Source organism: Ylistrum balloti, unplaced genomic scaffold (assembly GCF_031769215.1).
Source record: "Ylistrum balloti isolate Yb309-2 unplaced genomic scaffold, AGI_CSIRO_Ybal_v1 Utg369738, whole genome shotgun sequence".
Taxonomy (NCBI): domain Eukaryota; kingdom Metazoa; phylum Mollusca; class Bivalvia; order Pectinida; family Pectinidae; genus Ylistrum; species Ylistrum balloti.
The window spans coordinates 235155-249926 of record NW_026781949.1 but is presented as its reverse complement, the minus strand read 5'-3'; the positions used below and the strand labels follow the sequence as shown (position 1 = coordinate 249926).

The 14772-nt window shown below is 38.6% G+C and overlaps 1 protein-coding gene across 1 annotated transcript; it reads right to left on the bottom strand.

Annotated features, from left to right (window-relative positions):
* Positions 1 to 1116: 1116 nt before the first annotated feature.
* Positions 1117 to 9566, bottom strand: LOC132543048 (uncharacterized). Its single transcript, XM_060206503.1, has 8 exons — positions 8995 to 9566; positions 7459 to 7750; positions 6171 to 6335; positions 5541 to 5726; positions 5263 to 5415; positions 5028 to 5133; positions 2294 to 2415; positions 1117 to 1457 (listed from the first exon to the last, which is right to left on the bottom strand). Exons 1-8 carry the CDS (start codon positions 9564 to 9566, stop codon positions 1161 to 1163), a joined length of 1893 nt encoding a protein of 630 aa, XP_060062486.1. The 3' UTR covers positions 1117 to 1160.
* Positions 9567 to 14772: the final 5206 nt, after the last annotated feature.

The window sequence follows — 14772 nt, the reverse complement described above, 5'->3', positions numbered from 1 at the left end:
ACGAAGAATGACATCAACATTGTGCATAGACTAGGGAAGTTTAACAGAGCCAAGCTTAGGAACATAATAATGAAATACGAAATCACAAGTGCGCGCAAGACACTTAAGTGTTCCGGAAGTGTCATTTTCGAGGACCTTACGAGAGAGAACCAAATGGTTTTAAGGAATGCGTTCCGATTTGAACTATGTCAAAAACACCTATAGTATAGATGGTAAACTTTTTGCGGTTCTTGGGAATGGGGAAAATGCAGGCTGTTCCTTGATACTCCATTGGAATCGGATTACCTGATGGATGACGGACACTTTCGATGAGACTGACATTTGTGTAGATACTGTTGTGGTCGGTAAGGACGTTTAAAGGCATTAGAGTGCCGCCGACCCCTATAATGATAATATTGATTCAGGCAACGAGAGATCAGCTACCGTAAGTTATAGGGTGATCACGACACCCAATATTATAGGAGACTTATTAGTTATTTATCAGTAGGATGTTTTCATTTATTGCTATCTCTCTTCTTTCTAATTGGCCTCAAAAGTAAATTGTTCCCTCCATAGCCATTGCAATAACCCACTAAAATTAGCAAAATCCAAGATGGCTGCCTGGCAGTCACATTGTTTTTTTTTTATTAGATCAGTCTCATAAGTAATCATGGAAAAAGTTCTTAAACTGAAATGACAAATTTCAATTGTCAAATCCAAAATGGCTGCCTTTCGATCCTACGAACACAACATTTGGCGCTAGCTGTTACTACCAATCCTAGCATTCTGGTGGAAATATTCCAACGGTTTGTCAGTAAACCATGGAGCTGTTCAAATCTGATCATACACAACTGCAGACCAAGTGATCCGTACTTATGAAACTTGAAGAATATCCACAGCACTTCACAAAAAATATTCATAATGAATTTCAAAATCCAATATGGCCGTCTGTGGCCATTTATTCAATAATCAGTCTCAAAATAAAATACGCGCAGCTAAATGCCAAGAACAGCATACAGTGTACGTACGAAATTTGATTCGTCCAGTACACACTATGGAGGTTAACTAAACAAAACATCATAATCATAGTTATCAGAAAATTGTTTAGTTTACTGAACTTATTATTTTGAGGGCAAACATAATAACAAAACAATGTTTAATGTTTCAAACGGTTTGGTTAATCATTGTTTGATATTGGTATATTTAGAGAGAGCCATGAGTGTTGCAGCATATGTATATGAATTTGACGACCAGAATGGGAAAAAGCTTTGAGGTTGTGTGGGATCATTGTAACCATCAAATTCTGTTGGAGTCATCTTTCCGAAATGTGGCATCTTTAACATTGCGTCGTATTTTTCATCGGACACATAACCGGACATTCCCAGGAGGAAAGTGACACCATGCGGTATGACAGACGAGTTTACGGCAGTCCCGTTCATGAATTCGATCCTGTTGGCAGGATACCAAAATGGCATACTCTGAAATAAACCGGTAAACAACATTTTTAACGACTTGCCTCAATAACAAAAGGCATGTGATAACAGCCTTTGAGTAATACCATGTTTTACAATCTCAGGACTTGGAACGCCAGAGGCCCAGAGCCAGCAGTATGCGTTAAAAAAACTTTACAAACTTCTTAAGAACCACGATGCATGGCATTTTGTCTGTAGTATGCTAGGATGAAATACTTACTTTTCAATGTCACAAAGGTCAAAGAATATAATAATGTTTACAAGCTTCAGAACAGGGAGCGATATAAACGCATTTAGTGCAATAGTTTAGAAATCGCCAGTCTCTGACCCTGCCTCACTGTGCCATACAGATTGACGAACGAATATCTCAACGGAAACAAAGATATACAGGTTAAAACAATATAAGGTATTATGCCATGAAAGTTTGAAATGTAATGTGTTGGCAGCATTTTCCTACCCTGACCAACAGGTCATAAAAATCGAGCAAATCGGAATGTCGGAGCTGTCGAACAGTAATATACTGTACCACGCCCTGAATAAGTCACAAGGTGGTAACTTAATAAAAATGACTAGCCTACTAAAAATTGTTTCATAATTTGAACTGACAAATATATGTACCAAGATATGTTTTGATGAAAAATAAACATTTGAAAGTCATCAAAAATTGAGGTAGTACTTCGATGTTTCTCTTTGCAGGTCAGTTCAACTTTACAAAACGACGTTATTAGAATACTAGTCATTTTCACCAAGTTCTTGTACGTCAAAATTAATTTGCAAAACTTATTAGCTAAACCTGCATACTCAGGATAGTATCATTACATTTCACCATGGCTACAACTAACCTTAAGACCCTTGCCAGACCCGGAGAAGAACGTGTTCCAAGGTTTGTATGTAGCGCTAAGAGAGAAGTCAGTAAGCCACGCCACTCCCCTCCGGACTGTGTCGTTTAGGTTCGGAGTTACGCCTAGAAACAACATCCAAAACGTGTTATGTTAAAATTTCTCTTTGTATGTTCATTATCCAACATTTAAAGTTATGTTTCTCAAAGAAAGATAAAACATCGTGACTTTTTGACGAGGATACATAATATAGCGATATGTGCAAATGACCAAGGTTACTATGTCCAGACATGTTACTTCCGCCAGAGAGTTGTTACGTTTAATGTTTCCGTACATGTTCCTTCCGTCAGAAAGTTGTTACGTTTAATGTTTCCGTACATGTTCCTTCCGTCAGAAAGTTGTTACGTTTAATGTTTCCGTACATGTTCCTTCCGTCATAAAGTTGTTACGTTTAATGTTTCCGTACATGTTCCTTCCGTCAGAAAGTTGTTACGTTTAATGTTTCCGGACATGTTCCTTCCGTCAGAAAGTTGTTACGTTTAATGTTTCCGTACATGTTCCTTCCGTCAGAAAGTTGTTACGTTTAATGTTTCCGTACATGTTCCTTCCGTCAGAAAGTTGTTACGTTTAATGTTTCCGTACATGTTCCTTCCGTCAGAAAGTTGATACGTTTAATGTTTCCGTACATGTTCCTTCCGTCAGAAAGTTGTTACGTTTAATGTTTCCGTACATGTTCCTTCCGTCAGAAAGTTGTTACGTTTAATGTTTCCGTACATGTTCCTTCCGTCAGAAAGTTGTATTGTTTAATGTTTCCGTACATGTTCCTTCCGTCAGAAAGTTGTTACGTTTAATGTTTCCGTACATGTTCCTTCCGTCAGAAAGTTGTTACGTTTAATGTTTCCGTACATGTTCCTTCCGTCAGAAAGTTGTTACGTTTAATGTTTCCGTACATGTTCCTTCCGTAAGAAAGTTGTATTGTTTAATGTTTCCGTACATGTTCCTTCCGTCAGAAAGTTGTTACGTTTAATGTTTCCGTACATGTTCCTTCCGTCAGAAAGTTGTTACGTTTAATGTTTCCGTACATGTTCCTTCCGTCATAAAGTTGTTACGTTTAATGTTTCCGTACATGTTCCTTCCGTCAGAAAGTTGTTAAATGTTTCCGTACATGTTCCTTCCGTCAGAAAGTTGTTACGTTTAATGTTTCCGTACATGTTCCTTCCGTCAGAAAGTTGTTACGTTTAATGTTTCCGTACATGTTCCTTCCGTCAGAAAGTTGTTACGTTTAATGTTTCCGTACATGTTCCTTCCGTCAGAAAGTTGTTACGTTTAATGTTTCCGTACATGTTCCTTCCGTCAGAAAGTTGTTACGTTTAATGTTTCCGTACATGTTCCTTCCGTCAGAAAGTTGTTACGTTTAATGTTTCCGTACATGTTCCTTCCGTCAGAAAGTTGTTACGTTTAATGTTGTTACGTTTAATGTTTTTAATGTTTCCGTACATGTTCCTTCCGTCAGAAAGTTGTTACGTTTAATGTTTCCGTACATGTTCCTTCCGTCATAAAGTTGTTACGTTTAATGTTTCCGTACATGTTCCTTCCGTCAGAAAGTTGTTACGTTTAATGTTTCCGTACATGTTCCTTCCGTCATAAAGTTGTTACGTTTAATGTTTCCGTACATGTTCCTTCCGTCAGAAAGTTGTTACGTTTAATGTTTCCGTACATGTTCCTTCCGTCAGAAAGTTGTTACGTTTAATGTTTCCGTACATGTTCCTTCCGTCAGAAAGTTGTTACGTTTAATGTTTCCGTACATGTTCCTTCCGTCAGAAAGTTGTTACGTTTAATGTTTCCGTACATGTTCCTTCCGTTGTTACAATGAAAGTTGTTACGTTTAATGTTTCCGTACATGTTCCTTCCGTAAGAAAGTTGTTTTGTTTAATGTTTCCGTACATGTTCCTTCCGTCAGAAAGTTGTTACGTTTAATGTTTCCGTACATGTTCCTTCCGTCAGAAAGTTGTTACCTTCCGTCAGAAAGTTGTTACGTTTAATGTTTCCGTACATGTTCCTTCCGTCAGAAAGTTGTTTCCGTACCTTCCGTCAGAAAGTTGTTAAATGTTTCCGTACATGTTCCTTCCGTAAGAAAGTTGTTACGTTTAATGTTTCCGTACATGTTCCTTCCGTCAGAAAGTTGTTACATGTTCCTTTTAATGTTTCCGTACATGTTCCTTCCGTCAGAAAGTTGTTACGTTTAATGTTTCCGTACATGTTCCTTCCGTCAGAAAGTTGTTACGTTTAATGTTTCCGTACATGTTCCTTCCGTACGTTTAATGTTTCCGTACATGTTCCTTCCGTCATAAAGTTGTTACGTTTAATGTTTCCGTACATGTTCCTTCCGTCATAAAGTTGTTACGTTTAATGTTTCCGTACATGTTCCTTCCGTCAGAAAGTTGTTACGTTTAATGTTTCCGTACATGTTCCTTCCGTCATAAAGTTGTTACGTTTAATGTTTCCGTACATGTTCCTTCCGTCAGAAAGTTGTTACGTTTAATGTTTCCGTACATGTTCCTTCCGTCAGAAAGTTGTTACGTTTAATGTTTCCGTACATGTTCCTTCCGTCAGAAAGTTGTTACGTTTAATGTTTCCGTACATGTTCCTTCCGTCATAAAGTTGTATTGTTTAATGTTTCCGCACATGTTCCTTCCGTCATGTTTCCGTACATGTTCCTTCCGTCAGAAATTATTACCTGGTAGCCATTCCAGCTGGAACGTTGACTGGTTGTACACTGTCCACACGTCCAGCAGAGTGTTGACCGCCATGGCAGTAGTGAAAATTCTGTCCTCGGCACGAATCTGAGAACATCCAAGGTCAAAAGGTTAACGCAGAATATGTATGTGCGTTATGTAACGATCAATTTAGTAACAATGCATTTCTGACGACAGACTGACCAGGAACTGACGTTGTACTCGAAACATACCAACCTCAGTGGAATTGTCGGACTTGATGTCCCCGTCCCCCAGGAAATTGTCCCAGTATATCCGACCTTCAAAGTCGTCTTTGGCATCCTTGAGAATTACTGGAGTGACTTCCGTTCTGAGAGCAGTCTCAAACATGAGTTTGACCTCCGTCATCACCTAATGTCAACACAAGAAATTGATTTCAAGGAAACATCTTAAATTAGACAATTACATGTACAACATTATATATAGTCCATGTAAAGGTAACGTTATCGAGTATCCGAATACGATCAATCACTTACCGGAAACGGAAGTGTATCTGTCTCATTGCTGTTAAAGAGATATCTTTGCATTAACGAGAGGGTTCGAGCCACGAACCAATAACACTCGTGTGGGGACGGATAATATGTAAGAGCCAGGTCAGGCCTGGAGGAAAAGTTGTGTGTCAGTTCCTCGGCAATAAGTGACGACGTATTCAGGTAGATTTTCTGTGAAACATAGATTTCGACGTTAGGAATCGATGAAAGTCCAGCTCTATATATAAAGTGAGAGAATTAAGTGACCCTAATCGGCATTCAAACGTTAATTGTGGACAGAAATGGTCATTTCCAATCGTCATCGACTCCAAACCGATATAGAAATCCATAGAACGTCAGAATAATTCGGACTAGTTATACACAAAAGTTATTTAAATGGGAGGAATGTCGATTTATTCCATTAGTATAATATATAATGTAATTATCCTATCTAAACTGTACCAACGTGTGATTGTTGTGTATCATTTGGTGTCATTCACCCACAGATAATGTTAGCACAGAAAAAACACGTTTAGCACTATTTCCAAGAAGAATGGGTCATATATTTGATTCCTTATCAAAAGAATTGTGGAACTGCACAAAACTCCGAGTATCGAAATGAATCGAAAGACAAACCTGTAAGTCAGCATCAAACTCCACGCCGTCAATGATATTCGATAGGATTCCAGCGGTCAGACCGTAAATGGTGTTAGCGGCCACAGTGACGTCAACATTATTGACAGAGAAAGGCATTGACACACCTTTCTTGTCGTTCTGCATAGCCTCCCGTGTGTTCTGAACCTATGGACATATATACTCATTAAACCTACACAACCTTTCATCACTAGTGACGTTTAGATTCTGTTTATATATGTATATCCTGATACATTGGTTTGATTATCAGGACTATAGTTATCATGAAAATTTGGTTTCTCAATGGCTACATTCTATACAATTTTAAACACATTTAAAATATAAAATTGTGTAAAATCAACTCATCGAACACTCGGGGTGTTTTTGGGCGACAAGTTCAATGTTGTTCTCGAAGTGACGAACGATGATGTCTCTTGTTCTCAAACAATGAAAACAGAGAATAGAACATATTCTGGGGACAAAAATAGAACAACAGACATTACACAAAGATGTCGAGGTGAACGAGGTACGTTTCTGTCGTGTGTAAATATCATAGAAGAATGAGGTAATTTTTATGTGTTTTTACAATAAATATGCTAACCCAGCAAATTAACATTTTTGTACTCTTGAGACCATCAGTATCATTTACGTTGACAAATGTATCTCCTAATAGGCACATGTAAGTACTGTAAGTTTTACAGACAATACGTCATTGTTTAGCTAAATTCACCACCTTGGGAGTCTTTGCAGACTAATATTTTTTGAAAAGGGAAAGGGTATGTAAGATATATCGGACATGGTATAAATTATCGGAAGCCATGTTTCTCCGCCATGCTCTTGACGAAACTCCACAATCACAAAGAAAGTGAAACATTTTAAAATTCAGAATTGCGGGTTTTGTACAAAAGTAACTTCTATTTTGTGAATTATCGTTTAGATCACTAAAACATGTATATAACGATTAACACAAACAGATTTGTCCTAAATTTCAAAAACATTACCAAAAGTGTCCCCTCATATAACGCTCGATTGAACACATCGCATCTACCAAAATAAAGCGGACACACTGCCAACATTTTACTACTTACTGAAGCCTCGTTTACAAAATTCGTCTGTCAAACGTCTACCTGAAATCTTTATCGGAACTGTCAAAATAATGATTAGTTGTCGTTGAATATATCAAAGTCACTTAGCGTTTGAAAGTAATCTTTCTCACAAACAGTTTAGGATGATATTCCTCGTTAGCTACAATATGCCGTTATATATAATTTATAACTTAAATATAACCTACCCAGGTGGGGACCAATGCGAGATCCTCGTCATGATATTTGTTAAGGAAAGACCTCATGTAGAAATAGGTTCTCGGGTCGATTGTGTTCACATCCGGATTAGCTGAGGACGGTCTATAGGCGTACTTTCGGAGTGCATGCAATGCTGACGTCACATTGGAGTTTTGTGTCTGCCATCGTTTCCAGGATTGAGGATATAATTCCTCCGCTAGTCTGAGCAGGGCCCCTAAGCCAAGGTTTACAAAAGTGTCGTCAAAATCGGGAGGAATGTGGAAAGCACGAGCAAATATGTCCCTGAAAAATGTGGATGTAATTTATAAAAAATGTATAAGCTATATACACAAAAATACTTCTACAGCTTTCAGAACAAATACGTCCACAATATATGGAGCCTTGTCTATGAGAAAACTATATACACTGGATATCGGTGGGGATTTGGGGCTTACTGTCATGGTAAGATAGCAAACCAATATTCAGAAATATTAAACATTATTCAGAAACCTTAAACATTAAGCGATGTGCTTAATCAAAAGGCAACATTATACAAGAGTTGCATTGGTAACCTGTCGAGCACCACCACACAGAATTCTCGAGCATTTAGTCGGCTTGAACCAAAAAATGAGAAACAAAACATAAATGTATTTGTGCGGATTGGTGATATGATTAGACCAATCGAACCACAGAGAAGGCATCGCCGGCAACTTGCCACTGTAGTTTAGACAGTTTAAAATAGTTGTACAGACCAAACGTATCCTATTGGAATTCTATATTCCCTTAGTCAATGAAATTCGAAGACAAATAAGAAAACTCATGCACAAACACCTTCAATGGACGGGTCACCCACACCCACTTTTGATGAATGATAGGATTGATTCCATGAAGATGCCTGTCTAGACAATGATCAAACCCACAAATAGGACAAAATTCAATTAACACTCTCTCAACACACTAATACTATCTCCAGCATGTCACCTCAGCTGTCTTGAGAAAAAATTTTAAATTGCATTTTCCCGCATTGAAACCAAAATGTTCTTTTACATCCCTAAAATATTCCTTATTACAGGAAATCTAGAGAATTGGTTCTTCTGTTGTAGCAGGTGGTCACAGAGACGGGGCTCTTCTTCAATGTCTAGTGTCCTGTAGTTATCGCTACAGCGAACGAAAATAGCAGAAACCCAGTACGTCCTAGTCTGATCCTCTGACACAAGTGCAACATTAGAACTGGTATCCTGTATCTAACCCTGACTACATAGAGTCCCGGATGTTTGTGGTGGCTGGTGTAGATGTATCATAGTTAACTGTTCGTCATTTCTCCGTATATAAACTCCTCGACTTACATTCGCGAGATGTTAAACTGCTCTCTGTTATGTATTATGTATTAACTTTTCATAATAATTACTAATAATAAGATACAGTTGAGGTGTTTCGTCTAAAGACCAAAGGAGGTGACTCTATCTTACATCTCCGCCTACCAACACACGTTAATTCCAAGTTTCCCTCAAGGATCACAACCCATTCTCACATCAAAGTCGACCTACTTTTCCGCGATTAGACGTTCCACGACTTGTTCCATATCCTTCAATCCAAATATCTTCATCAAATCTTCTATTAATTTAACGGGGGCGGTGTCCGCGAGTTGGAACAACTCCAATAAGTTTGACGGGGTACTCTGGTATGTCCGAGTTGTGTAGTTGTATATTTGGGGCCAGAAGGTCATGATGGAGTTGGTGAAGTTGTAGTTCCGGTTGTGAAAGTTACCAATAGCATACACAGCAGAATCAATCATAGCGGGGATTGACATGGGGCCCCTTCCGTAAAGAGTGGTCTCCAACAGGCACGCCGTAATCCACGCCGTGGCGAACATGTTATTGTCATAAATCGAGAACGCCTCCCTTATAAGCGCCATATCCGGCTCTCCATGGAAGTTAAGTTTGACATCGGAGCCATACAGACCTTTATCGTGAGACCAGGAAAAAGGTGGATGACCAGGAGTGTCCCGTGTGTTCTGATCAAAGAAAATTCTATCCGACAGTCGGCCCATGACGGAAGTGATACTCCCGTGGACAACCGGTAAAGTCAGACATAGGAAAACACACATGAGGGTCGACATGTTGTCCTGTGCGGTCGAGAAAGGTCAAAGGTCGTAGAGATAAGCTTAGATATATTGAGATAAACTCCTCAGAAATACTTATATAAATAAAACAACTTAACACTGTATCGCGTGATTATTTCCAATTTATTTTTATATCGTGCATACACATCGGAGTGAATGAAAATAAATTAATAGAATTTAAAATTAATGATTTCTGCGTGGTAAGGGCTTGATGTAGTGTGACATTGATTGATCTTATACCTGGTTTACTTATGTACATATGCTTTTATGATTGACGGGTGCGGTTTCCCCGATAGGACGTAAATAGGTAAGGGACATGCCACCTGGCGACCACGTGGGTTACCTCCGGGTACTGTGGCTGGGTCCATTCCCACAGTAAGATTTCTAGTGCTTCAACTCTGGTCAACAAGACTGATTAATATAAATTCAAAGTTTACATGTATCGCAGTTGATCGTTAAACAAAACGTTTATAGTTTAATACAATGTATATTGGTTACCCCATCAGTAAACATGCTTTTTAAAAGCTGTGCATTGTACTTATTGCGTGAATTGAATACGACAGCGTACTTATAAAGCCATCCGATTTGGGCCTATGGGTTTCTAACTGTACTTATTAGAAATGTTTGAAGACTATCCCAGCTTAACTCCATTTCTGTTCCCCAATGATAACTACTACTTTTCTATATGACTGTCAAAACAGTAATATTGACATGAATAAAATATAGTTCGAGGGTTCATCAGATACCAGACCAGTTGTACGTATTTCTTAATAAAAATAACTGATACTAGTTTTTATCTGTTGATCAACGCACATCTCAGTAAATCATACTGGTTTAAAATACGTGTGACCATTCTCTGTGTATAGAGGAAGTAACGCGGAGACTTATTTCGTCCACACTGTGCTATTCAAAATGAGTATGCTATATGGCCGCATTTTCTACATATTTCACATTTGGATGACTATGTTACTTTATGAATGAACAAGATGGATCTATGATACAATAATTGCCATTCGGCGCGCTACCATTCCGACATCAGTGTTAAAATTTTGGCCTAGAAACGGACACTGATCGCCGTCAAAATAGCTATTCCATTTAACGTATTATAATAGTATTTGGAATTAGGAAACACGAGGCTTCCAGAGGGTTGATATAACCCTATCCACCCAGATTTACATCATTAGAGTATAACTCATTAAGGTAAATTATTTATTTTTGTTCACTTTCCAATCTTCTATACATTAATATTTTCTCGATGCTTTCCATCTGTGACGTTATTAATTTGTAGATGTGACGTCATTGTAGTGTTGTTTTTACGTCATACAATCGTGTCGACGGGGGTTTTCCCGATCTTCCTCGAGGGTATTACATGTAAAGTATAACCTGCCCAGGGTAATATGTGTTAGTTATAATAAAATTAAGGACTTACATGCTGGCGACGGCGTGATTACTCACTTAATATAAACATTTACATTGGCAGTGTTTCTATGTATCGACAAACGGTTGTGTCATTATATACATGTATGTCCATATCTGCTGTAAGATCTGTCCTGATACCGTTTGTACACATAGACTAAACATTACCTTCTCAACACAATGAGTTTTCTTTCTTTCTTTTCCTTTACTTGTAACCAATGAAGTATATAATGAAAGTCCCTGTCTAATTCTGGATTCTATTCATAATTCTGACAGAAATTTGTTTAATGTTTCTATAATGTGTATTTAATGATGGCACTTAACTGTACTTACAGCATTCAAAATCTCCTACTTTTAAACACTCTTGATATTTGACACGTGCACCTGACATGGTTTCCATGAGTCAATTATCTGACTGAAATTACAACGTTTTTCAAAATGAAATATTACATTTACTCGTACATTTAAAATCTAGATCTATGTATACACTATATATCTATGCGATCTTACCATGTGTGCAAATCGATACGTTTAGTCCGCTAGACCGTTTGTCCAGTGTAAATATATTGTACCTGTAAACTCGTCAATCACAGCGAGAAGCTTGGAGAGTAGAATCAGACTGTTGCTATCGTGCGGACATTGTTTAAGCCTTCCATTGTGTTGATTTTAAAATACAACTTGAATAAATCGGCATATCATACAATAACGACTGAACATAGATCCAATCTAACTTGAAAGGGCTATCGTTCAAAGACATAAACTAAGAGTACAAAATAAACACAGATACAACAACCCTGCTAAGTCTCCATGGGAAAACACTACAGTTGTCCACTTCATTACATTTGTAATAACAGTTTCCATCAAAAACAAAAACAAAAAACACACACACAATATCGTCCGAGCATGTTATTAGACCTGGCACCTTTTTTCTGAAATACCAGGTTTTCATTCAAACGAAATTTAATAACGATAAGATTAATATTGCCCACTGTTGATGAGCGTATCTATACGGTCAAGTATTCGGTTGGTACGTCCGTGATAGGGCACAGATATTAACAATTGTTGCTTTAAAAAACTTGATTTGGCCATATCAGTGTGTCAAAGATTTGGCCATATCAGTGTGTCAAAGATTTGACCATATCAGTGTGTCAAAGATTTGGCTATATCAGTGTGTCAAAGATGTGGCTATATCACTGCGTCAAAGATTTGGTCATATCAGCGTCAAAGATTTGACCATATCAGCGTCAAAGATTTGGTCATATCAGCGTCAAAGATTTGACCATATCAGCGTCAAAGATTTGACCATATCAGCGTCAAAGATTTGACCATATCAGCGTCAAAGATTTGGCCATATCAGTGCGTCAAAGATTTGGCTATATCAGTGTGTCAAAGATGTGGCTATATCAGTGCGTCAAAGATTTGACCATATCAGCATCAAATCAGCGTCAAAGATTTGGCTATATCAGTGCGTCAAAGATTTGGCTATATCAGTGCGTCAAAGATGTGGCTATATCAGTGCGTCAAAGATTTGGTCATATCAGCGTCAAAGATTTGACCATATCAGCGTCAAAGATTTGGCTATATCAGTGTGTCAAAGATGTGGCTATATCAGTGCGTCAAAGATTTGGTCATATCAGCGTCAAAGATTTGACCATATCAGTGTGTCAAAGATTTGGCGGCCAAAGATTTGGTCATCCTCAGAAATACTTGGCTATATCAGTGCGTCAAAGATGTGGCTATATCAATGCGTCAAAGATTTGGTCTATATCAGTGCGTGATCAAAGATTTGGCGGCCGAGTATGGATCACGCGATACCAAATCAACACCACTCTGACCCTCAAGTCCTATCTTTCCTCTTCACCCCTTGTACTCCTTTGAACCATTTCTTTGAAAAATCAAGTATTTTCCTCCTATGATTACAGTTGATATGATGATAATTTCCATACTGGCAAATTCCCAGCGAGTTTAAGCGAACATTTGCCCGAAGGATATCTTGTTACACCGACTGTAATTATAGACAGAAAATAATTTATAGTTTATATATCAACGTCACCAATACCACATTGCTTACCAGTCATACCGAACAAAAATGTCACGTTATATAAAGAAATAAATCCAAGCATGGGAACAGCCCAACATGGAATGGCCAGCACGAGCATTATGACGTCACAATACAGCGGGACTAGTCCCTTAATAATAATGTGGAATCGGACGGTGGTAAATATTATTATGATTTGAAAGTGTGACACATGGAAAATACAAAGTATAACACAACAATGGTTTTACTGATTAAGACATTAACGACATAAATGAAATATTATTACAAGTTAAAAACATAATTATGTAAAATTTGCGAATTTCCTACACAGGGCACAATATCTCTGTAAAGTATTTTCATCTCAATTACTGTAACATACGTCTGTGTTTACTCGGTGTCTCTCGGTATATAGATTGCTTCTGTTAGAACGTTATCGTCCCGGAACCTCTCAGATCCATCGTGACACACTGGTACATATAACTCCACACGTTTCCTGTTCGTTCGAAAAAATATGATTGTGAATGTTTAAATTCCATCGATTTTACTTATATTCCGAAAATGAATTTATATACATTCCATCTTCACTGAATACTGACTGGAACACAGAATAGCATCAGCACGATTATACTAAAATTCTTTCGTATTAAATTTCGAGATCTAGCGTATCTACACTCAGAGATGCACAACAGTGGACTATAACAAAACTAGAAATCGGATGCCGTTCGGTGGTGACTTCCCATGAACACAAACGGTAAAGTAGTTATCACAGCAAAACGAACTTAACACGGTAGTATCCACACCGTCACATAGCTTACGTCCCTCTCTTTAATAGCTCTTTTGTCTTCGCTTGTTTTTCATAAGTTCGTTCCATAAGTTTAGACATAGCATCCAAAGAGGTCGTTTCCCGTTGCCCACGAAGCTGTCGCGTTTGAAATGTATTCATATTTAAATCTTTGATTTCCGTTCCTGCACGTTGGAGGGATCGACGCTGCATCCGGTAGTTTTCATCCGCGGTCAACCTGTGGTCATGTGGCCGGAGTATAGAACCCCTGTCCAGGTACATGGGTGCTCCTTTAGGTAGCACATTGACAGACTCTGTAAAACGGACTGTCCTGTAGTTGGGTTTGCCCTGTCTTGCTGCCTGACCGTCCTGTACTCGCATGGCGGCCTTGAGTGGTCTGTGATTTGCCGGTTTAACAGATGCGTTCTTGATGACGCGGTCATTGGTATGTCCGACCAGTGGTTTGTACTTTACATCTGACAAGTAACCAGGGTCATCATCGATGGAATGAACCTGGATCCTGTGCCCCGGAACAATTGGCGGAGCTTTGTATGGTCGCGCAGAGTTTCGCCTGGACCAACTCATGTCACGTGTCAGGTGGTCAGTGCGCGTAGCACCACTTACCACGTCCGAGTGACGACGCGCGTGAGAATGACCAATTACTGATGAGCCATGTCTCAGAAGTTCTTCTATTTCGCGATCGTCCACTAACAAATCAGATTTGCTTCGGAAAAACCATTTTGGTACCGGGTTTCTAGATTGTCTGATGTAAACAGTCGGATCCCTGTAATCCAGTGTGTTTGTCGTAGTGAAATGCATTGATGTACTTGTGGCAGCAGGTGCTGAGAACTTAGCGACAATAGGTATATTCTTCTCTTTCACCGGTTTCAACGTGTATGTGGAGAGAGCTGCTGAGTTGTGACGCAGCTTTCCATCAAAATTCGTTCCAGGAGCAAAAGAGATCCTGC

Excerpts from the sequence above, each read along its gene's own strand:
- LOC132543048 (XM_060206503.1), bottom strand. The coding sequence starts at position 9,566 with ATGTCGACCCTCATGTGTGTTTTCCTATGTCTGACTTTACCGGTTGTC. Across the intron at positions 7,751-8,994 it reads GAACGTCTAATCGCGGAAAA|GGACATATTTGCTCGTGCTT; the intron begins GTAGGTCGACTT and ends CACATTTTTCAG. Across the intron at positions 5,416-5,540 it reads CAGATACACTTCCGTTTCCG|GTGATGACGGAGGTCAAACT; the intron begins GTAAGTGATTGA and ends TGTTGACATTAG.